This window comes from Dryobates pubescens, chromosome 11 (assembly GCF_014839835.1).
Source record: "Dryobates pubescens isolate bDryPub1 chromosome 11, bDryPub1.pri, whole genome shotgun sequence".
Taxonomy (NCBI): domain Eukaryota; kingdom Metazoa; phylum Chordata; class Aves; order Piciformes; family Picidae; genus Dryobates; species Dryobates pubescens.
The window spans coordinates 10,643,413-10,667,806 of NC_071622.1; the positions used below are offsets into that span (position 1 = coordinate 10,643,413).

The window sequence follows — 24,394 nt, forward strand, 5'->3', positions numbered from 1 at the left end:
ACACAAGCACAGCATCATCTCTCCCCTGTGGACATAAGAATCTTTTTCTGGGACAACACAGCAAAGAGGCCTGTGAGAGGCTTGCCACCAACCCACTGGCACCACCATGCCAAGTGAGCTGAATCATAGAATTGTTTTGGTTGGAAAAGACCTCCAAGATCAGTGAGTCCAACTGTCAACCCAACACCACCATGGCCGTCAAACCACATCCTGAAGTGCCATGTCCACGAGTTTCTTGAACACCACCAGGGATGGTGACTCCACCACCTCCCTGGGCAGCCTGTTCCAACGCCTGACCTCACTTTCAGGAAAGAAATGTTTCCTAATAGCCAACCTAAACATGCCCTGGCACGACTTGAAGCCATTTCCCCTCATCCTGTCAGCTGGTACTAGTGAGAACCCCCACCTCACTCCAGCCTCCCTTCAGGAAGTTGTAGAGAGCAATGAGGTCTCCCCTCAGCCTCTTTTTCCCCAGACTACACAATGTCAAGCCCCTCAACCACTCCTCCTATGACTTGTTCTCGAGATCCTTCACCAGACTTGTTGCCCTTCTGAACCCCCAGGGACAGCCCTGTCCTTGTCCCTTGGGCATCCTAGAGTTGCCCAAAGACCCCCCTCATCACATCCACCTCTTAACAGAGAAAATTCCATTGCCACCACTGGAAACATCTGGGATGGGATGAGGGGAACAGTGTGACGCTCCCAATGCTCTGCTACAGCATCAGGTGCACAGCTCAGTCCTGCCCCCACTAAAGGGGGTGTGGGCAGGAAGGGCCCCGAGGGGCTTCCCAGCATCATCAGATGACTGAAACCAATCCATGTATGTGTGTATCTTTATATATACAGCGTATAAATATATATACACCCCCTGTATGTACACGCACAGGCACACCTAGGGATCTCCCTACAGAAATAAATATATGTTGGTGGGAGACAGGATACATTGGCCAGCACTCCCCCTCCCTCCCCCCTGCCCGCTCCAGGACAAACCAGTTGGCTTCGGTTTTGCCCCACTTCAGGCAGGCAGAGCCGCTCTGGTCTGCCCGGTGCACCCCGACCCCTCAGCCCCTGCATCCCACTGTGGCACCTCATCCTTTTTCCAGGCTGGATGAGAAGCTCGGGGAGGGAAATTCAGAGCCACAGCAGCACGAGCCTGAGCGAGAGAGGGAAGTGGGTGCCCTGGTACCCCCTCGCTGAGACTCTGCGGCCGCGGGGGAGAGGAAAACCATCAGGATGAACCTTCCTGGGGGTCCTGCTCGGGGCAGGACCTGAGGGAGGGGTGGGGGTGTGTGTGTCTCATTTGCCCCTCAGCACATGTGCCTGGCTGGACCACTCTGCCACCCATCAAATGCTTCTCTGTGCAGAAAAAAAAAAGTGATGGTAATAAATGAAAGTCAACAGGGTTTAATTTTTTTTTTTGCACAGACTTTTTTGTTGCTCTTTTTTTTTCTTCTTTTCTTTTTCCTTTAATTTTCTTCCCTTTCCCCCTCCATTCTGGTCGGTTTGGTTTTTCTCCTTTTCCCCCTGCGTTTGGGTTTTTTTTGGTTTTGTTTCATTCCCAGGCGTGGCAAAGAGCATGCATTGGAGAGGGGCAGGGTGGCGGTGGGGATGATGGGTTGAGGTGGGGGGAGCCGAGATGGGGCAGGGCAAGGGGAGGCGGCAGCTTCTAGCACTTGTCGTCTTCCTCGGTGTCGCTGAGCACATCGATGCTGGCCCCGCACATCACGCCCTGCCCTGCCCCTCGCCTCCGCCGCCGGTAGTGCCCGTTGGGCATCTGCCAGCTGTGCCGCAGCGGCGGGGCCGAGCCGATGGTGTTGGAGCGGCCGAGGCTGGTGGCGACGGCCGCCTCGAAGGTGAGCGTCTCCTCCTCACCGCAGTCTGAGGCGTGCGAGTCGTCGTGCAGGGCCAGGTAGGGCTCTGAGATGTAGCGCTGTGGGGTGGACTGTCGGCTCTGCTTCCCCGCCGGGGAGCTGGAAGACTCGGTCAGGCCGGCGGCGTTGGGCTCTAAGGTGGAGGAGAGGAGCGGGGAACCCCCTTCGCTCTCCTCGGCGGGTGGGGAGGCGTCTCCGGCGTGCCGCAGCATGGAGGCGTAGGAGAGGAGGGGACGCGGCTTCGGGGGCACCGGCGGGAGCTGGCGGCGGCCTCGCCGGGGGGTGCTGGTGTCCGAGATGGAGGGGATGGAGCTTTCGCTCAGAGAGCCTGTTCCCTGCAACACACCCGGGAACACTGGGATGATGGGCAGAGCTGTGCACCCACTGCCCTCTACTCTGAGCTGGGGCTCCCTGCTGCATCCTCCCCCGCTCTGCCCCACTGCCCCCCAGCCTGCCCCGCTCCTGCCTGGGACTTGGCTCCAGGGACAGAGATGATGTCTGCTCTTGCTGGCCAAAAGGAAAAGCATCTGCAACCCTGCTGCAGGAAGGGCAAACAGCTCACCGGCTGCTGGTATCTACAGGCAGCATCTCCACGGGCTTCAAGCACACTCAAGCAGTAGTATTTCATACAATCACAGTATCACAGACTGGTTTGGGTTGAAAGGGACCTTTAAGGCCATCTAGCCCAGCCTCCCTGCAGTGAGCAGCGACATCTGCGACTAGAGCAGGTTGCTCACAGCCCCATCCAACCTCGCCTGGATTGTTTCCAGGGATGGGGCATCTCCCACCTCTCTGGGCAACCTCACCACTATTTCACCACCCTCACTGTAAAGTATTTCTTCTGGAACCTAGCCTAAATCTCCCTCTTTTAGCTTAAAACCGTCCACCCTTGTCCTGCCAAAAGAGGCCCTGCTAAAAAAGTCCATCCCCACCTGTCCTTTAGCCCCCGCTTCAAGCACTGAAAGGCCACAATAAGGTCTTCTCAGAGCCTTTGCTTCTTCCTGTGCTGAGGACTCCAGAGCTGAACCCAGCACTGCTGGTGGGGTCTCAGCAGAACAGAGGGGCAGAATCCTCTTCCTGGACATGCTGGGGATGCAGCCTAGGACATGGTTGATTCCGGGCCATGAGTGCACTTCGCCAGCTCATATCCAGCTTTTCATCTAGCAAGAACCCCAAGTTCTTCTCTGCAGGGCTGCTCTCAATCTCTTCATCTTCCCCAGTCTGGACTCATACTGAGGATCACCCAACCCAAGTGTTGGACCTTGCACTTGGCCTCATTGAACCTTGGGAGGTTCACACAGGCCCTTTGGCCTCATGAGGAGCAGATCTTGCCTGACTAACATAGCAGCCTTCCGAGAGGAGTGACTACATCAGTGGACAAGTGAAGAACTACAGATGCCACCTATCTGGACTTCTGTAAGGCCTTTGACAAGGTCTCTCACAACATCCTGCTCTCTGCACCGGGTGGACCTCACCCTTGGCAGACAGCTGATGCTGCAGCGGTGAGGCAGTCAGTGTGGAGATGCTCCTCAGATGCTCTGCAGGGTGCCAGCTGCTCCACAGCTGCTCTGCCTCCCTAATCTGCCCATCTCACAGAACACGTGGAGATGCCAGCACAGGGGGGAGAGGTGTCACAGAGCTCCCAGAGTTGGGGCCTATCTCCACGGTTTTGGCAAGAAGCTTTTTCTACGCCTCCTTTGTGACGAAAAGAGGTTTTGTCACCCACCTGCCTGTTGGGTGTCTGCGACCTGCCCTCGCTGGGCGACCGGGACTCACGCCGCCGCTCCGGTGACTCATCGTGCGCCTGCGGACTCCTCTCCTCCGAGTTGCAGCGGGAGATGTCAGGGGACAGCAAGTGCTTGCGCTCTTTGGATCGGCCCCGCTCTCTGCCACCCGAGCGATGCCCCTCGGACCGGTGACCTGCAGGACAGCCGGGTCAGTCTCCCCTGGCCCCGACCCGGGAGCAGAGGATGCTCACCTGGAGGGGGCATTTTTGCTGCTGGTGCGGGATGGGGCCTCCTGCCCTTGCTCACCCGAGTCAGCGTTGAGGCGTCGGGCGGAGAGCTGGAGCGAGGAGTGGTAGCTGCGCCGGCGGGACTTGTAGGTGTTGTCGCTGCTGCGCTCCATGGAGAACTCATCCAGCCAGGAGCTGTTGGTGCGCTTGTCCCGGATGGTGGAAAAGGAGCGCCGCATCGAGCTGGTGTCTGTCACCACCTGCAAGCAGCCCCGGCCGGCCGGGGAGCAGCTTAGGACGAGGCAGGGCTGGGGGGGGTGGTCGTTGAGCGGTTGACCAGTTCACCCACCAGCCACCAGCCTCTGGCATGGGGAGATTCAGAGCCAGGGGAGCGGCCAGCCCAAGCACAGCACCCCTACACAACCCTTGCACAAAATAGGGGTGGGAAGAAAATGGGGCTGAGCTTTCGTGCTTGTGAGCTCTTCTGCCCCAGCTGGGACCTGTGCTCCACCAGCAAAGCCAGCAATGGTGATTCAAGCCCAGGTGTGTTGGGGGCAGAGCAGCAGCATCCCTCTGTGTGTCCCCACCCTGGGTGTGGGGACACAGAGTAGCAGACCATTGCCCCTCCAGGCTGTCTCAGCATCCCTCCCTGCCTTGGGAACAGGATCAAGTGGAGCAGAGACAACATTGAGAGAGGGAGGATCTTTCAGTGCCCTTCACTTGGTGCTCATTTTCCTGGCTGCTTCCACTTTTCCAGTGGCAGCACCATCCTTGGTCCTGTATTTCTGCATCCCCTTTCCCCACGCTCATTCCCTCTCTTCCAACTCATGCTATTGTTTTATTCTTCTTTCCTTTCTCTCTTCCATGCTTCTCCTTTTACCATCTCCCCTCCTCCTAACTTGTGCTCTCACATGTGCTGTGGAAAACATCATCTCCTAGATGTTCCTTGGCTTTCTCCTAGCAGTTTCTTGCCTCTGCAACCTCAGGCCATTCTCCTTGTCTCCTCTCCTCTCCTCTGCACCATGTCCTTTGTGCTCCCATCCCCTCCCTTTTGTCAATAAAGCCCAGAAAGCAAAGCCTCACTTCCTCTTCATGCCCCCTCAAGTGCCAGGACACCTGACACCAGCACTGACAGCAGGACCTCTGTGAGAAAGCAGACCCAGAGACTTCACAGCAAAACAACCCCACAGAGTGTCTGTGTCTTGGTGGAGGCCAAGTACAAGACAGAATGACAGAGAAACCAGGCAGACAAACAAGAAGGTGAGATGTGGCCTGGGTTCCCCTGGACAGATGGAGAAGCGTGTGTGTTGGGACAACAGGAAAGGAAGGAAAAGGCTTTTCATCACCTGGGAGATCGCCTGACAGCTGGGATGGCACTCCTCAAACCTTAGCCAGCACCTAAAGCTGGAGGAAATGAGGTGTGTCCCACTGCATGGGGACCCTGCAACATCCTGGTGTGGCCCTGCTCCACCGTGGACCTTCCACGTGAACCAGGAGATCAATTCCCCTGGCTGCTTTCTGCCGCTGGTGTCTCCCGTGTAGAGGAACATCAGATCTCCTACTTGTGCAGCACCCCAAAGATGGGGAGATGCTCTGATATCAAAGGAAGCCATGGGGCTTGCCACACTTGTTCAGCACGGAGAGAAGCCCCAGTGTTACCTGGTAGGCTTTGTTCGGACCCAGCACCCATGGGGGCTTTGCTTGGTTTTACCTGGGGATCCACAGTGAGACGAGGCATGGAGGAGGCCCTCCCAGAGACAGCATGCTCCTGAGTGTCCACGGGAAGGTAGCTGCCACGGTTAGAGGGCTGCACTCTTTGAAACTCCCTAACCTCTGGCTCCTGGAAATAAACACACAGCCAAGCTCTTGGGATGGGATTGGAGCAGGGCAGCACGCTGCTTCTGCCCCGTTTGCAAGGGACAGTCCTGCTTGTCCAGCTTAAGAGGGCCAAGAAGGGAGCCTCGGACATCTCATCTCAGACATCTCATCCATCATGTCACGACTGAAAAATCCAATTCACAATCCATTGCTGGTGAGCCCAGATGTGGTGTTTCAGGCTTGCCTGAGGGCTAATCCATCTTGAACCTCTTCAGTGGCAATGGAAACCCTGCCTGGACCTGGTGACACCTTGACTGCTCAGGCTTTAACTCCTTCTCCTTTTGCCAGAAGAGGACAAATGTATGGGATTTTCTCTCTCACCCTCTTTTAAAGGCTTTCTGGCTACCTGTGGTACCTTTACACTTTGGTTAATTCCCAGATTAGGGGACTCTTGTATAGGATGTGCTGTCAAGGAGATGGATAGTGAGTGATTCTGGAGATCTACTAGAATCCTGGCTTGTATCAGCAGTAGTGTGGCCAGCAGGACCAGGGAAGTGGTTGTGCCCCTGTACTCAGCACCGGTGATGCCACACCACAAATGCTGGGTTCAGTTTTGGGCCCCTCACTTCAAGAAGGATATTGAGGTACTGGACTGTGTCCAGAAAAGGGCAAAGAATCTGGTGAGGGGTGGCTGAGGGAACTGGGGTTGCTTAGTCTGGAGAAGAGGAGGCTGAGGAAAGACCTCATTGCCCTCTATATCCCCTTGAAAGGAGGCTGTAGTGAGGTGAGGCTCAGCCCCTTCTCCCTAGTAGGACATGAAGAAGTGGCCTCAAGTTTCACCAGGGGAGGTTTAGGTTGGACATTAGGAAATTTTTTTCCACTGAAACAGGCTGCCCAGGGAAGTGGTGGAGTCACCATCTCTGCAGGGGTTTAAAAGACTTTTAGATGAGGAGCTTAGGGGCATGGTCTAACAGTCATGTACAGGGAAATGGTAGGTTATGGTTGGACTCAATGGTCTTGAGATCTTTTCAAACCAGGTGATTGTCTGCCACCTCCTCACCAGCAGGATGGTGGCATGGCCAGGGCAGCAGGGCAGGGGTACACAGCTCACACAGAGTACTACAGACCCCAGGGACACGGACTGGGCTGGAGATGCACAGTGGTACAACACTGCATCTGAGACAGCATCGGGGTGGTGCCCCAGGGCACACACACAGACATGGAGAGGTATATACAGGTATGTATATAGAGATATACAGACAGACAGACAGACACTGCTGCTGCCGGCCGGCGTGCGAGGCCGGAGGGGTGTGCTCCCGTGGGAGACAGTTTGATTGACAGCTCACTTTGGGACTGGGGGACACCAGCACTGACAACAAAATGAACATGAATCCAGAAACATCAGATAGCACCACTCTGCATGGGGAAGCCCACTGAAGTGAGCCCTCAGTGGCAAAACAGAGCAGCCTGTGGAGAGAAGGAAATCTTACTGCAGGACGCTGGACCTTGGCCACAGCTCTCATTCCAAGAGCATTTGTTGCTGCCTGGCCCCACCATTCAGGAGTGGGCCAGGGATAGCTGAGTCCCCTCGCCCCAGAGCCCCAGCTGGGGGACACTCAGGGATGCTTTTTTCCTGCTTTGGGCCCACGCATGCCCCAGCAGCTGCCACCTCCCAGTGGTGCTTGCTGCCACAGGGGCAAGGAGCAGCATTTCACCACTGTGCCGGCAGCCCCGCACCTCCCCATGCCCGCCAGCATCTTCACTGGGAATGCAGGCAAGTGTCTGCCTGGCAGTGTGTGACTTTACCAGAGACTGGTGCTCCTGGAACTGCCCGTGGGATGGATCCATGCATGCCAGCTGGAAGATCTCCTGTGGTGAGAGCGGGCTCAGCGAGGGAAACCCGCTTCGGCCGCTCCTGCAAAGAGAGGCGACTGTGATGGGACAAGAGCCTCAGCTTGTGCCAGGGGAGGTTTAGGAAGGACATTAGGAAAAATTTCTTCACCAAATGGGTTGTCAAGCCCTTGAATGGGCTGCCTGGGGAAGTGGTGAAGTCGTTCCTGAAGGGATTTAAAAACCATGTAGGTGAGGTGCCTAGAGGTGGTGGCCTAGCAGTGCTGGGTTAATGGTTGGACTTGATGATTCTAAAGGTCTCTTCCAGCCAGATGATTCTATGACTCTGTGACAGTCTGGTCTCAGGAAAGCCACAAGCCAGGTGCTGCCATTGCTAGGCATTGCCTCTCCAGTGACTCAGAGCTGCCCCCCTCATGCTTGCCCCCCAGATTGTAAAGACCCCCAGGACATATTCCTTAGAGACCTGAAATGGTATCCAGGCAGGAGAGGACACCAGGGGTCCCATGGCAGCACTGGGGACATCCCAAGCACAGTACCAGCAGCTCACCTCATTCCTGCCAACTCCCATCTCATTCCCTCCAGACAGGGTGCTGGGATCCTCTGCCAATCCTGCACCACCCAGGGATCCACTGCTGAATGTGTCTTGAGGTTCAGATCTATTCCCAAACCCTTGTAGGTAAGTGAGCTTGCACTTAGTGCTGTCATGGTCCATGCAGACACCGGGCCGTCCCCCTTGGCCACCTCTGCTGCTGTTGGTGATGCTGACGCACACCAACTACCTGGAATCCTGCTAAAGCTTTGTGCTAGGAGCTTTCTATCCCAAACTCTTCTCAGCAGCTCTTTAACCTTCTGTGCATCTCAGCACCAGCTCCAGAGAACAAAACAAGGGCTGCAGGGACAGAAAAGTGACAGGATGACCCCCCTTCCTCTCAGAGCAATACTCACAGGCCCGAGAGCGTGTCTTGCTGGAGGTAAGGCAGAGCCTTCGCGTTGGAGATGATTTCCTGCGGCAAGGAGGACGGCTCCATGCGCTGGAACATGGGGGCATTTTTCTGTATTGAGGAAAAGAAGCTGCTGAGCCTGCAGGAAACGTAGGTGAACATCCAGTGCTCCACCAACCAAGTCTCCACTGCTTGGCAAGGCACAGGCGTGCTCATGGTCACTGTCAGGGACCAAGGATGTACATGTGTGCACCTTGTAGTCGCCAAAGCCTAACCTGTAACACCATCTTCAGCCCTCAGCTGCATGTTTGGTTGGGACATGGTAGGAAGCAGTGAGGGGGCTCTGAACACCCCCATCCTCCCCACCATGTGCCCTTGCTGAGCCTCACCTGCTCCTCCAGCTGCTGCCGCTGCTTCTTCGCTTTGCACTGCTTGTAGTAATCCATGATCATCATGGCTGCATATATTTTGCCAACAGTCAGGTCAGAGGCTGAGAGCAGAAGAGGAAACAAAGTAGGGACACTTGTGTGTTAAGCAGCATGGATCCTGGGATCCCCCAGTCCTGCTGTGGGATAGATAGCCTGGTGACCCTCAAACTTTGCTCTCTGCTCCAGAAGACAGAGGATGCTCCACGTTGAGATAAAATGGATGGAGATGGCTTGAAAGCATCATCATAACCCACCGTCTTCATCACATCATCACATGTAACAGAGCAAGTGATGCTCAGCCTCCTGGCCTTAGATGCTCCAGAAATGATTTACAGGAGACTGTGGGTTTGCTAGGAGTTGGTAATTGCAAACTGGGTGTTTTTCAAGAGGGCTCCCAAGCAGCCAGGCAGAGCAAGGCTGTAAGCAGCACACTTTTCCCACTTCTCCCTCAGCTGGGAATGAGTCTGATTGGTCCCCACCTCCCTTTGGGAAGAAGCTGCTGCATGCATGATGTAAACTTGGCAGCAATGACAGTCTCCCCCAGAGACTCACTTTTTGGCATGGGTACCAACAGGTCAAGCATCTTCTGGGACAGGTGAGGCCAAATGGTCAGGATCTCCTTTTGAAGCTCAGCGTCTAGCTGCTGCCAATCTGCACCACCTTGAACAGCAGGGTGAAAAAGAAAGGTCTGTGCACCCACATCAAGACCTGGCACCACAATCCAACTGAAAAGACCCTCATGCCCTTGTTGAAGTGAGCTCCACAAGCAGCAACCAGGTCCCTCTGTGCTGGGAGGGCCACCTTGCATCAGTGAGCTTGGTCTTCTGCTCTCTCAGGGAAACCTTCCTACCATCCCCATCCATATGTGTGCCTCCATCTCCCCATCCCCTGCCCTCCCACTCAAAGCTGCCATCTTCAAGCTTGCCTTGGGTCCGTCTCTGCGGCTCCAATCCTACTCCAGCCCACACACACCTGCTGCTGCCCCACTTTCTCTTTTCTGGTGAGCAGATCATGTGCTGGTGAAAGAGCAGCTCCACTTGGTTGAAATACTTAAATGTTTGGTGGCATTGTGCAAGCAGAGCAGAGTTCTCTGGACAGTGGTGAAGGGCTTGCTGAGCTTAGGAAGACCCAGGCTCAGAGGGAGCTGTCAACACGTGCCAACCAAAGGTACTAGAGCCCAGGGCAACTCTGCCAAGCTGTAGGAGATCCAGGTTCATATCTCTGCTTTATCTAGAGGGGCTTGAGCCCATTGATTCAAGATACAAGGAGCTGAGAACTGGGCTTGTGCTGCTATCTTGCCCTGGGTTGGGTTTTCTTCCAACTGCCGAGCTGTTCCCAGGGGATGTTTTATTGCAAATGGCATGTTTCTGCAGAAAGCTTTTGATCTGATGAATCAGAGCATTTCCAGCAACAACAACAAAGCAGGTTTTCCTGCTCTGAACATGTTCTCCTCCCTGACATAGATATTTCTGTTCTCCACAGCCTTAGGAAGCCAAGCACATGTGATCTTTTCCCTCCTTGGTTTGCTTTGTACATGGAGAGGATGGGGAATTCTCTCTCTGCCCCTTTACATGGTGGACATCGAGCTGTTCCTGCTTTCTAGAAGCAGCTTTTAGTGGGATACTGATCACCTCTTTCCTAAAGAAACAGATTTTTAACAGAGAGCAGTGAAAATTTGCCTGCTCAAGGTAATCACTTCCATTCACAGGCCAGGCTCTGGGTGATTGTTGCAGGTTTAGGGCTAGTGCCCTACTGTCCTAATTGTAAATAAGAGTTCCCCAGAAAAATTGAGAGGGTCCAGGGGATGGACATTCCCCAGGGGGCTGAACAGAACACCAGAGATACGATTTATCCCATTTCAGTGGTCTGCAGGATTTCTCTACAGTCTGAAAGCACAGCTTGTTCTCTGTCTTGCTTGCTTCTTCCCCCTGTCTGATCTTGCTTGCTTGGCTTGATCATCTGGGTTATGGTAAGGAACAGTGGCAGGGATGACAGAGAGAGATAATAACTTGTTAGCTGGCAACAGCCCTCTGGGCTTTTGTCCAGGGTGGTGCCCAGGGGGAGTCTGTACATGGGAGTAGCTTGGCTATTGTCTAGTGGTCTATGTATATATGTATTTGTAGATGTTTATTACCTTTTATATTTAGCCTATTTTTGCAACCAATAACTTCATTTAGCTTTCAAATGTTATATGTATTTGTATACTGTTTATTATCTTTTATATTCAGCCTATTTTTGCAGATAATTATTTCACTTCACTTGCAAATTCTGTGTAGTGTGGCAATTTACTCCTTGGGGTAAATCCCAGGTGACAACGTGGGGCACAGCCAAAGCACCACAGCGACTGACCACAACTTGGCTGTGATGTCTTCAGCTTGTCCGAATCATACAATCAACCAGGTTGGAAAAGACCTGAGACATCATTAAGTCCAACCTGTTACCTATTACCTGAAGAGTGGTTGCAGCCAGGAGGGGGTTGATCTCTTCTCCCAGGCAACCAGCAACAGAACAAGAGGACACAGTCTCAAGCTGTGCCAGGGGAGGTTTAGGATGGAGGTTAGGAAGAAGTTCTTCACAGAAAGAGTGATTGCCCATTGGAATGGGCTGCCCAGGGAGGTGGTGGAGTCACCATCACTGGCAGTGGTTAGGTAGAGACTGGATGGGGTGCTTGGTGCCACGGTTTAGTTGATTAGATAGTGTTGGGTGATAGGTTGGACTTGATGATCTCAAAGGTCTTTTTCAACCTGGTTGATTCTGTTCTTCTATTCTATTCTATCCTATCCTATCCTATTCCATTCCATTCCAATACCTAACACCTCATGACTACTAAACCATGGCTCCAAGTGCCATGAACGCCTCCAGGGACAGGGACTCCATCACCTGCCTGGGCAGCACATTCCAAGGGCCAATATCTCTTTCCGTGTAGAACTTTCTCCTCACCTCGAGCCTAAACTTGATGATCTTTGAGGTCTTTTCCAACCTTATTGATTCTATGATTCTAAACTTCCCCTGGCACCACTTGAGACTGTGTCCTCTTGTTCTGGTGCTGGTTGCCTGGGAAAAGAGACCAACCTCCACCTGTCTACAAACTCCTTTTAGGTAGTTATAGGAAGCAATAAGGCTTCCCCTGAGCTTCCTCTTCTCCAGGCTAAACAACCCCAGCTTCCTCAGCCTCTACTAATAGTGCTTGTGCTGGAGACCTCTCACCAGCCTCATTGCCCTTCTCTGGACATGTTCAAGTGTCCTTGTTGAAGTGAGCTCCACAAGCAGCAACCAGGTCCCTCCATGCTGGGAGAGCAAGCCTGCAGTGTGCCCAGGCAGCCAAGAAGGCCAATGGCATCCTGGCCTGCATCAAGAACAGTGTGGCCAGCAGGAGCAGAGAGGTCATTCTGCCCCTGTACGCTGCACTGGTTAGGCCACACCTTGAGTACTGTGTCCAGTTCTGGGCCCCTCAGTTTAGGAAAGTTGTTGACTTGCTGGAAGGAGTCCAGAGAAGGGCAACAAAGCTGGTGAAGGGTTTGAAACACAAGCCCTGTGAAGATAGACTGAGGGAGCTGGGGTTGCTTAGCCTGGAGAGGAGGAGACTCAGGGGTGACCTTGTTGCTCTCTACAACTACCTGAAGGGAGGTTGTAGACAGGCACAGGTTGGTCTCTTCTCCCAGGCAGCCAGTACCAGAAAAAGAGGACACAGTCTCAAGCTGCACCAGGGGAGGTTCAGACTGGATGTTAGGAAGAAGCTCTTCATAGAGAGAGTGATTGCCCACTGGAATGGGCTGCCTGGGGAGGTGGTGGAGTCATCTGGGGTGGTGGTGGAGTCATCATCATTGGAGGTGTTCAGGAGGAGACTTGATGGGGTGCTGGGTGCTATGGTTTAGTTGTTTAGGTGGGTTGGATTGGTTAAGGGGGTGGACGCGATGATCTTGAAGGTCTCTTCCAACCTGGTTGTTTATTATTATTATTATTCTAAAATCGAGGAGCCCAGAAGTGGGCACAGGACTCAAGGTAGCCCTCTTGGCTCTGTCCTCTCTCTAGCTCCCTCCCCTCGACCTTACCTTTGGCGATTTTGATGTCCAAGGCTGTGCGTATCAGCGCCATCAGGGTGGAGGTGAAGTGGACCGTCATGTCCTCGGCCACAGGCATGTTCATCAGCACCAGTCTCTGCGCAAGAGAGAGAAGAAAACAGCGGACGGAAAACAATATCGAAAAACACATCGACCGGGCTGGAGGAAAAGAAATTAAACATTAAACAAAAAAAGGGGGAGGGGAATAATTAAAAAATAAAAAGCAACAAAACAGTGTCAAAACAGCACAGCCAAAAAAGAAGGGCAAGGATCACCCCGCCCCCAACCCCCCTCTCCCCTCCCCCGGCTCCTTCCACCCCAGGACACCGGCTCACTGCCTTCCAGGGCTCCTCCTGCACCCCAGGAATGGCCCCTGAGCCCCCTCCGCACTGCACCGGGGCTGCCACGGCACCTCCCGGCTCTTTGGGGAAGACACACCTGATCCATTAGGGATGTGGGCATGAGGACCGGCAGAGGGGGCTCAGGTTTCCGTTCCTGGGTGGTTTGGCTTTCCAGCTCTCAACCCTTCCCACCTGGGGCAGGGGAGAGGAGGATCCCTAACCTTCAGGGACTTCAGATCAGCTGGATTCCTCTAGCATGCTACATCCTGGCGCTCCCTTTTTGCGTCTTTCAGAGATGAAGTTTGCCAGCACATGCACAGGGTCCAAATTATCCAAGGGTGGGGGAGGGAAGGAGGGAGAGAAAAAAAATGCAGAAGGAAAGAGGCAGAAGAAGGGCAACCAAGGCAGGTTAGGCACGCCATGCTCCTTCCCCACCCTGGGCAGGTGGGGTGCAAACCGAAGTGACCAGATCCACTTTCCAGAGAGTATATTTTTGCTTTGTGAATACCTTTGGGTCATCCCTTCCCTGCCCATTTCTTTTCACCAGGCTTCTCATGTCCTTTCCTTGGCTTCAAGCCTCCTATTTTCTCCTGGAAAAGTGTGATGGGGGATGTATGCACGTCTGAACAAACACCTCAGAGCTGGAGAGGGTGGCAGCATGTTTGTAGGTGTGCAGAAGTCCCTCCTTCACTAGCCTTGGGTGCTGATCAAAGGGCTGCAGGCGGCAGCCCATGGCCAAGCTTCACTTTGCTCCAGACCTGGGCAACACATTGATCTGTAGCTCCAGGTGTCCTAACAGCTCCCATCCCACTTCCTTCAGGGTTTCCCACACTTCTGCTTCATACCTATGCTGTGCCTGTGCTGTGAACCAACTGCCAGCCACCACCCCAGGAGGTAAAAAGGGGTCAGCTCAGAGGCACCTGGCTTTGCCTTGCACCAGCCATCCTTGGGGCAGCTCGTGCTAATGCATCTGGCTCCTACCACACTGCAGAAGTGCTGCTAGAGGACACATCCTTGATGCTCATCTGCTTCCCCTTTCCGTGGGCTTTAAGCCCTGTTTCTATGCTGGCTGGGACAAGGATGGTTCCAAGCCCAGGGGACTAGATTGGGTCACAGCATCACAGTATAACTAAGGTTGGAAGAGACCCCAAGGATCATCGAGTCCAACCTGTCTCCACAGACCTCATAACCAGACCATGAGCTCCTAAGAATATGCCACTCTCCTGACTGTGCTACAGGGCTGCTCCTCACACCTCATCTTCTCCAGCCTTCCCATTCCCACCCTACTGATGATTCTGTCTCTCCTCTTCCTTCAGGGTCTTCCATCCCAGAGCTCCCTGTGCTTGCAAGTGACCACAGCAGCATTACATAAGTGGGCAGTGGAGACCAGCCAGCATGGCCAGGACTCCTCTAAGCACAGCAAGCTCCCCAGGAGCGAGCTAAACACATTGGATGCCGCCAGTGCCTCCCCAGGTCCCCAGAGTCCCACCTCCCGCAGCTCCCTTGAGCCCCGGCTCCTGCTCGGCTCTAGCCCCGTAGAAGGAAGGGTTGATCTACCTTATAGGCCACTTTGGAAGGACATCTCTTGCCGAGGCCTAGCGGTGGTGACATAAGAGTCAGCATTTCATACATCTCAGTGTAATGGATTCGGCCACTGCTCATGGAGGGGGAAGGGGAGGGAGGGAGATGCAGAGAGAGAGAGAGGAGGCATTCCCAGAGAGCCGAAAAAAACCACGTACAAACAAAAATAGTACAGGAGAACAGGAGAGAAAAAACAAACGGACAAACAGGAAAAGAACAGGAAACCCGTTAATCAAGGCAAATCATACGTGAGAGACTGTCCTGATGTGGATTTATAGCACTGCTCACACAGACCCAGGAATGCTGGCAGAAAGCGACTCACCCCTCTCCTCTCTGCTGCTGGCCTTGAGCGCCTGTCTCGCTAGCAGTCTGGGTGTCCTTCCTTCTCTGGTCTCAACCCAAACTTTCCTAAAGCCCTCCAGCAGCCCCCAACTTGTCCCACAGGTTCCAGGGCTGTGTGTGAGTGGTATAAATCAGATACACGGCGCTCAGGCCATGGGTTATTGAAGATAAGGGTGGTTTGTACCACAGTGCTCTGTGGCCTCCGTAGCATCTTCCCTCCCGGGCTCGGGGGGGACAACCTGGGTATTGCTTTGCATGAGGGCCACCTAACCCATAGCCAGAAGGCTGTGTATCCCCAGCTCGATTAGGTCTATGCAATTGGGAGGCAGCATCTTGCATAGAAGGCAGTGGGCCAGGGTCACTTGTCAAAGGAAGATGCCCAGTTGCTTCCGTCTGGCTCTGCGGATGGACCACTTTCCCACCATGCACCAGTGCAAAAGGCATGCTGAATTGGCTGAAAAGAAACAAAAACTGGGAGGAAAAGTCGTACATGCCATGCTCCCGCCCTGCCTCTCTCCCACATGCGGCTGCAAGTTCCACCAGGTTGGAGTTTAAAGAGTCTCAGCAGAGGCAGCTGTTTGGGCCTTCCAACATTGGGGTTCGTTTGGGTTTCCCAAGGGAGGCGCCCAGGACGGATCCCCACCTCTCGCTCCTCTGTTCCATAAGGACCTGCCTGGGATTGCCGCAGTGAGCAACGCTACCAAAACCGGGCCACCCGCTGACGCCTTGAGCCCTCTGCCAGGCTGAGGTATCTGGGCTGCTTCTCGCTCTCTGTGCAATATTCAGGAGGCCACCCAAGTACATCTCCCAGGGATCCTGAGCTTGGCCACCTCTTCTTCCCCTCAAGTCAGGTGTCCTCCCTGTACTGCAATATTCAGAAGGATTTACTGGGCAAGGACAGCCTCACAACAACAAAGGCATTGAACCTAAGAGCCACGATACTGCTGGAGGAGAACTCATCTCGTCTGGGGTGACCTGGGAGAGAGGGCACCACTGAAAAACTAGTCCCTCACCATGGGATTTTGGCCTTCTCCCTACCCATGTGCTCAGAGCAGCGTGGAAAGGGGAGAAGACGACAGCTTCTCTTCTCAGGGGGTACTGCTGCTTTGGAAGCAGACTCCTGGAGAGAGAGACCCCCGTAAAGATAAGCCCTGACATTTCAGATGAGAACTAGAAACAGTGACTACCCCAAACAGGAGACATTTGGGAAGCAAGCACAGAACAGGCTGGGCAAGCCATCCCCTGTGAGATCTGACACATCTAAACAGGCTGGAAAGAGGACTGATAACAACACTGGAGAATATTAAGTAGGACGAACAAGAAAAAATATCCAGGTCTGGGTGTTCTTAAGCAGTGCCTTGGCAGAGTGGGATATGCACCAAGCTCAAGATGTCTGAAGTGGAAAAGATGACCTGGAAGTTTTCATGCCCGAGAATGTTCTGCAGAAAGGAAGCAAGAGAGTGATCTCCTACCCAGTCTTCCCGGCAAGGGGGACTGTAGCACACACTGGATGCTCTAGATCCTACTGAACTTCTCCATGCATTGAAGGAAGAACAGATTCCCATGAAAGGAACATCAGTAACCAAGAAGGTCCACAGGAGAACTGTGATGTTCTCACAGAAGGGCTTTGCTGCTTCTCTGAGCAGACATCTTGAAGTGTTTTGAGCAGCACAACCATGCCCAGAAACCTCATCCCCTCAGAATGTAGCGCAGGCGGGCATGTGGAATGATATCCATCTGAACCAGAAGATAGCTCCCAAGAGCTGGTCCAAGCACAAGCTGGCCAGCTCTCCTGTGTCTGGATGGAGATGAGCGCTGTGACTATGGCTCAGGGTGGCCTGTAAAAGCACCAGGAAGTGATGGCTTGGTCCTGGTGCTCCAAGAGACCCCCGTGAGTTATTGAGGAGGAAATGTGGGGGACATCTGTCCTCCTGTGGTTAGGAAATAAGTACTGTGTTGTACCAGGCTGTTAGAAGCACAGCACCAGAGTATTAACTGCTGTGAGAGGAAATACAGGAGTGGATATCCATCCACAGGAGACATGAATGTCTGTAGAGCAATGATCATCTCAAGGGCTACTTTTAGAAGTCAAAGGTGATGTCCATCTCCTTGGCTTCCTTTGCTTTATTTCCATGACTGCTGGAAGCAGATGAGTTGAAGAAAGACAGAGACAGCCTCAAAGAGTAGAGCTGACTGCCAGGATGCAGTCCCAGCAAGATGTGGTTACAAGACCTGCCCTCCCCAGCATAAGGACAGAGCTTGCTGGCCTTACACAAGAAGTCTTCCTACATCAATGTCCCCTTGTTAGTCCACCTGCAGATGGCCTAGTGGGTATGCTTCCACACCATGCTGCACCCTTGTGCAGAGCTCTGAACCTACCCAAGAACCAAATCTTCCAGAGCAGGCTGTCCAGCACTCCATAAACAGGTTGGTGGCTGTTTCTGCAAGTCATCATTGTTCCATGGCACAGTGTGGACCTGTGCACTGTGATGTGCAGTTCCCCGTCAAGTTGATGAGTGGGGTTGGCATTTTGGGATCTGGACCGCAGCGGCAAGATGCAGTGACTGTGTGGGCTTTCTTTCTCCCTCAGTTGCCTTTTAGGAATTCTTCCAGGGAAGTAGGAGTCTCTGAAAAATCTCTCATGTCCATGCACAGAGGGGAAGAGACCAAGGGAACACAAAGAAGAGATGGGGATATTCTCTCACACATGACAGCAGAAGTTCTGTTCTCTCTCTGCCTCCATCTCCTCTTGAGTTTATCCACCTCCACTGCTCTGTCCGTCCCACAGAGTCAGGAGAAAGTCCAGACTGCTGCAGGGCTCCTTCTTCCCAGGAAGCCTTACAGGTACTTTTCTGAGGTCCAGGTGATCCAGAAGAAGAATGTTCACCAGTGAAACCCTGATGTCCATCAAGAATGACAAGAAATTCTTCCTGAAGGTGCCTTCTGTCTGCAAGCCTCCTCAGCAGACCTGCCACCCTCTGTCAGAGATGCAACAAAGAGTGGAAAGACTGCAAGGAGCTCCTCCACAAATGGATAAGCCACCTGAGATTCCTACAAGAAATCTCCTATGCCTAAATACCTCTTCATAAACAAGATGATTGAGCATCCAGGTGTTGTCTTGCTTGCTCTGCTTTATTTGTGGTGGTCCACTTCAAGATTCCAAATGTGTGCACAATCCCCATGACCACCTGTGGAGTATGACAGACCCTTTCCAGGGATGCTGGCTGGAAGAAGCATTTCTGATGTGGTGAAAATGATGTGGTGACTACACAGTGCCACATCAAGGAGCCCTCTGTTCTGCAGAGGGAAGATCAATGTCTGGGCACATTTGAGGTGCCCTATACATTTCCGTGGATGCTGTGAGTGAAGCAGAGGGAAGACTAAGCTCTGTGATTCAGCTTTTCATACCACAGACCCAGATACAGACACAGGCAACATGGCACTCCTGAGAAGGTGGCTGGTGCAGGGTTTTGCTCAGCTATCACACCAAAAATCAGATTGTATAAACCCCTGCAAGTCTGAGAGATACAAGGAGGCCAAAGCACTGCTGTGGACTCAGGGCCAGCAGCCAGGAGCTCAGCTCAAGCAGAAGAGGAGCTGTTGAGCTCCAGAGACGTGTCCAGGTGCCACCACCTCCCAAGTAGGTCCAACAAGCTAAGGGAAAGACTAACAGTTCTTCTCCCAAGAGATGCAGTCATGAGTCCTCCAGATGTGTTGGGCACAGCATGATGTCCCCCAAGGACAAGTGTCACTCAGGCCTCCCCATCCTCCCCTTAGTCCTCACACTCCAAAATAGTGGCAAAGGCCTCAGTGTCCCCCTGCCTTTGCTTCCCCACTTCCCACCCCAGGAGTAAACCACATCCAAGCCCCCCCAGAAGCATCCTGCTCTCACGTGAGGGCACTTTGAGAAGCCAAGCAGAGATGGTGGCATTTGTCCTGGCACCTTTCATAGGCTCTGTGCGACAATGGAGCCCAGGCAACGGGACGGGCTGGGGACGCAATTTGTGGCAACCCACCCTGGGAGGCTCTGAGCACCCCCTGGCCCCACTCATGCCTCCCCTGGCTGGGGGACAGCTGCTGGCTCTGGGAGGCCGCGGACCTCTTTAAACTCGAAGGAAAGCAACGTCAGGGTTCCCTCGGGAGGCGCGGTGGCGGTGGAGCAGGGGGAAAGGAGGGGTGGATGGTGCGTCCCGTGGCCAGGTTGTGGCGGAGGACTGGGAGGCAAACCTTGCACGCCACCCTGTAGGGGCAGTTCTCTCCTAGGCCCAGAGGAGGCGAGATCACCCGAACTAATTTGTACATATCCTTATACGAGATCCTGCCGCTGCAAAGGAAGCACAGGTGGGTTAATAGGACACTGAGAAGGTGGAGGGGAGGATGGAGAGCTTAACCAGGGGATGCTGGGGCCATCTGCAGGGCAAGACCCTCAAGGGGGCACGGCCTTTCTCCTGCTGGCTCTGCCACACCCAGGGCAGGGAAAGCTGTGAGCATCATCTACTGCCTTCTCCACCAGGAGTCAGCTCAAACCTCACCACACTGACCCATGCTGACCCTGATGAAGGATGGTTTTGGTGTTAAACACCACTCCATCATGCTTCCTCGCTGTGCCCCTTGCCACCTATACCTGATGGGAAAGGGCTGGGAGTTTAGATGAGGTGAACCTGCAGCCATCAGGAGCAGTTTTGATGGAGCTGCTTCTCAGCATGCCACCAGAGAGCCTGCCCTCACATGGCCAATTCTCTAGTCCCCACAGGGTCTCAGTGAGGTTGGCAGCTGAGTCATTTATGTCTCCGATATCTGGGGAACCTGAGATGGGGAGAGAGAATGTGACCAGCTGGTGACTAGTGGCTGTGGCACTAGCACCTAGGTCTGTGGTGGTCCAATCTTGTGCTCTGACCACCAGAGCACGCTCTGCCAAAGGTCCACATTGTGAGAAGCAAACCCTCCCATACATGTGCCCCTTCTCGCCCGCAGAAGCACATCTCCCCTGACCCAGGTGCAGTCCCTGCAGGATACAGCCTGTATCCCTCCTGCACTGGCTGGAACAATGAAGCAGTCAAGGTGGAGAGCTGGCAGGAGAAGGTGCAGGGGCTGTTGGATGCTGAGAGCCCCACTCCACTCCAGACCAGAGCCCTTTGGGAAGCGGAACCGTGTGGGGTGGAAGTGCTGAGGTGCAGCATGCTGCAGCCTCCTGGGCATCTTTAGACAAGCTTCGAGGGAAACCACGCGAGGAGGCAAAGAACAGCATTACCATCCTACCCAGACAGCATCTTTGCCTCTGGTTTCTCCTTGCTCTTCTCCCATCCCCTCTCCATTGCTGGCCAGAGCTAACCCAACCATCCCTGAGCCCTTCTGGTGCTGTGCAGCCTCCTTGTGAGACCTTTGTGTGATGATCCCAGTGTCAGGCTGCAGAACTGGTGCCCCGCTCAGGTGGTGTGACTCATGTGGACGTACTCACCCGTTCCTCACCCAGCAGCAGGGACCAGGGCTGCCCCCACAAGCCCAGCACCACCAGCTCCTGTGCATGTCCCCTAACCACTGACATGACTAAAGGGCAAGGCTTGCTCATAAATCAGAGAGGTGCATGGCATTGATAGGACAGTTCAGGCATACTTCCACAGTGACTGTCCTGGAGACCCAGGTCATCAACATGGGGGGCAAGAGTGAATCAAGTGCCTGGTGTGAAGAAATCCTGCCCAAAAGCCATGGGTCAATGTCCCACACCAAGAAACTGGGTGGTTCACTGCTCTCACCTCCTTTCCCTTCTCTAGCTGTTCATCAGGACATCTACTCACCCATGGTGACCTCTTTCCGTTGCACAAGGCATGCTGACCCACTAACAAGCATGCCCACCTGCCCATGGGGAACCTGCACAGCAGCAAGAGTGCTGGAAGGGGCCATGCAGGAAGGAACCTGGTCGGTGCTGAGCTGCATGGGGCTGGACAGAAATGCCAGTAGCTGATGGTATTAGGCATAAAAAAATATCTTGGCAGGGACTGCTCCCTCAAGGGGCAGGATATTATTGGTGGAGATGAAGAGTCTCCAAAGGGAGCACACGTGGCTGCCAAGGACTCTCAAACTAAGATTGCCCATGCTTCCTGGCACAGCAGTGGTGGGTCATGGCTCCAAAGAGGCTGTCTCTGGGCTGTGGGAGGAAGGAAGAGGCCACACAAGATGCCCTGGTAGCACTGGGTGGAGTGGAGGACAAACATGCTCCCAGAGCTGCCAAGAGCTCCAAACTGTCTTAGGAATACCCCAGATCATCCTGGGAGGGAGTGGCGACCAAGTCCTCTGCAGCAGCAGCAACAGGACAGAGCCAAAGCACACCAGGGTGTGCATGGCTGCTATGAACCCACCCCATTGCTGGGAACAGGCTGCTGCCTGCAAATGGGAGTCCCATGTGCTGAGGTCCTCACCAGCAAAGACATGAGTGCAGGAAACAAAGCCCTCCCATCTCCAGAGGGATGAGATGAGCAGGCTGGCCAGCATAGAAACACAATTCCACAAACCCAGACAGAATTCAAAATTCTCCACAGGTGACTTGGCAGGACCCCATTAGTCCCCCAACATCTCCCCATGGCTGGGAATAAGTCACACACATTCCTGCTCTGATGGGGTGCTGTGGGTGCTGGGTCCAACTAATGGAGCTGGTCTTATGGTAGAGGCACCCAGATGGTGCACGGGACAGGGAAGGAGGCTGAGATGGACCTGCACGCTGGCCAGGGAGGAGAGTAAGAGCAGGAACCTCCAGCACTCAGGATCAACTCCATGGCAAACTGTGAACATCACCCAAGACATCTGTGCTGCCAGGCACTGTAGGAACCAGCTGCTGCCCTTGTAATGCCCATGGGTGAGAGCAGCCCTTCCCTGACCAATCCAGGACCACAGGTGGTTTCCAATAGCAGAGCAAGGAGATGTCTGTTTAAAACCATCTCTGAGAGGTTGCCTGGGAGAGAAAGAGCTGGCTACATACCACGCTGCTCTGTCATACTCTGCCCAGATCCGGACAAACTCATCTAGGTGGTGAGGTCCCAGGATGGAGGAATCCCGAGTCAGATATTCAAAATTGTCCATGATGACTGCCACAAACAGGTTGAGCATCTAAGTGAAAGGGAGAAAGGCAGAGAGAAAGGAAAAGTGGGACAAGAGGGAGCAGAAGGGAAGGGGGAGAGAGAGAGAGAAGGAGGAGTAATGGTGAGAAGATGGAAGATGATTGCTGACCTTGTGGTGGAAATGCAGTTTGGAAGGCTGATGAGAGGACCCCCCAGGGCTCTCAGGGAAGAGAAACTCACCAGGAAAGAGCAGAAGAAGATGAAGGAGACAAAGTAAACGTAGGCCAGGTCGGTGCCGCAGCGCTCGTTCTCATTCTGCCCAGACGTTGCCGTTGTGTCTGGCTCGCAGCCTTTGCCCTCCAGACAGGACAGCATGATCTCCTGCCATGCCTCTCCTGTGGCACTCCTGCACCCAACACACCTCTGCTCAGCAGCTTGTGGTGGAACAGCATGGAACCAGGGCAGCATGCCCTCAGAAGCTTCCTCACAAGAATCTGTGCAACACCTTGCCCAAATAAAACACCTCTCTGGTGTGCACAAGGAACTGACTCAGCAGCGACCACGTTGGACCCACATGACAGCATCCATGCCAGGGGGTAGCTCCTGGCACACAGAACACACTCTCCCCAGCCAGCTGCTCCAGAAAAATGGGGGACAGACAATGGGGGCAGAGTTAGGAAATTAAAAGGGTTCCCAAGCTCCTGTGGCCATGTGCTTTCCCAGCTGGTCTCTAGCAGCAAAAGATGACCTCCACCAAAGAGTGTGCCGTGAGAACCTGCCCAGCCTGCACCCAGAAATGCTGCCCAAGGATTCTTCTGTGGTTGCTCACCTGAAGAGGAGCATGAGGGAGCCCAGGAAGCTGCGGAAGTTGTTGTGACGGTTAATGTGGCTTTCCTCGTCAAGTTTGATGTTGCCAAAGACCTGTGGGAGAGAGAAAAAGGACTCAGTTATTCAGGCAAGAGCTCAGTGGCCATGAATCAGCTGCACATTTACCTTGGCACACGACAGGGACCTGTCTTGTGCCAGGTCCATCGTTGTGGGCATACCCAGCTCCCCAAGCACCTGACATCCTCCCTCCCATGCAGTCTTCCATGGAAACACAGAGTCAGTGCACCAAAGAGCTGGCCCTGAGCAGGGAAAGAGACTCTTCTTCTCAGCAAGGATTTGCAGTGGGCAGTAAAGGCTGAGATGCCATGGAAACAGGAGCACAGAGGACTTGGGATCAGCTGCGTCCAACTGCTCCACATCCATCCCTCTGCTGTGCTACAGGCAGCATCTGAGCACCACACAGCACCCAGCAGTTCCATGGGTACTGGAGGTGCAGGGATGAGTTGCACCATTCTGGGTGGGTGCTGGGTCATGGTCCAGAAAACTCCTATGAGCTTTAGCCTTGGTGGGGGAATGGTTCATGATCACAGAATGGTAGGGGTTGGAAGAGACCTCTGAAGATCCTCAAGTCCAACCACCCTGACAGAGCAGGATCACCTAAAGCAGATCACATAGGAACAGGTCCAGAAGGGTTTTGAATATCTCCAGAGATGGAGACTCCACAGCCTCTCTGGGCAGCCTGTTCCAGTGCTCTGCCACCCTCAAACCAAAGAAGTTCCCTCTAATGCTTAGATGGAACTTTCTATGTTCAACTTTACGCCCACTGACAAGGGAGATTGGCACAGTGCTGCAAACAGGATAGGGAAGGGCTCAGGGAAGGAAGGAACAGACCAGCTGCTGACCCACCACAGAAAGCCAGACAGAATCACAGAATGCCAGGTTGGAAGGGACCCCAAGCATCATCTGGTCCAACCTTTCCAGGTGACTGTTGTTGAAATGAGCTGGCTCAGCACCCTGTCAAGCTGAGTATTAAAACTGTCCAGTGTAGGAGATTCCACTGCTTCCCTTGGGAGATGATTCCAATCTCTCAACTGCTCTCATGGCAAAATATTTTCTTCTGCAGTCCCGTCAGAATCTCCCCAGCAGCAACCTGTACTCATTGCCCCTTGTCTTTTCCATGGGGTTCATGGCAAAAAGGGAGTCTCCATCCTCCTGGTAGCCACCCTTTATGCACCACGCTCCATGGCCTTCTCTTCTCAAAGCCTTTCCTCATCTGGCAGGTAGGACTACCATGCTCAGAGCCAAAAGAGGCCAGGAAACGCCAGA

At 53.8% G+C, this 24,394-nt stretch overlaps 1 protein-coding gene across 1 annotated transcript in view; it reads right to left on the minus strand.

The window, feature by feature from the left end:
• Nucleotides 1-1,456: 1,456 nt before the first annotated feature.
• Nucleotides 1,457-24,394, minus strand: part of CACNA1E (calcium voltage-gated channel subunit alpha1 E) — a 133,459-nt gene continuing 110,521 nt past the window's right edge. The window contains exons 37-49 of the mRNA XM_054165170.1: nucleotides 23,070-23,161; nucleotides 22,481-22,646; nucleotides 22,162-22,289; nucleotides 14,823-14,919; nucleotides 12,916-13,021; nucleotides 9,416-9,523; nucleotides 8,825-8,925; nucleotides 8,440-8,546; nucleotides 7,450-7,558; nucleotides 5,537-5,665; nucleotides 3,905-4,085; nucleotides 3,598-3,791; nucleotides 1,457-2,206 (exon numbers count right to left, since the gene is read on the minus strand). Coding sequence (XP_054021145.1) covers nucleotides 1,667-2,206; nucleotides 3,598-3,791; nucleotides 3,905-4,085; nucleotides 5,537-5,665; nucleotides 7,450-7,558; nucleotides 8,440-8,546; nucleotides 8,825-8,925; nucleotides 9,416-9,523; nucleotides 12,916-13,021; nucleotides 14,823-14,919; nucleotides 22,162-22,289; nucleotides 22,481-22,646; nucleotides 23,070-23,161 — 2,058 coding nt within the window. The 3' untranslated portion in view covers nucleotides 1,457-1,666. The remainder of the gene's footprint in view (nucleotides 2,207-3,597; nucleotides 3,792-3,904; nucleotides 4,086-5,536; nucleotides 5,666-7,449; nucleotides 7,559-8,439; nucleotides 8,547-8,824; nucleotides 8,926-9,415; nucleotides 9,524-12,915; nucleotides 13,022-14,822; nucleotides 14,920-22,161; nucleotides 22,290-22,480; nucleotides 22,647-23,069; nucleotides 23,162-24,394) is intronic.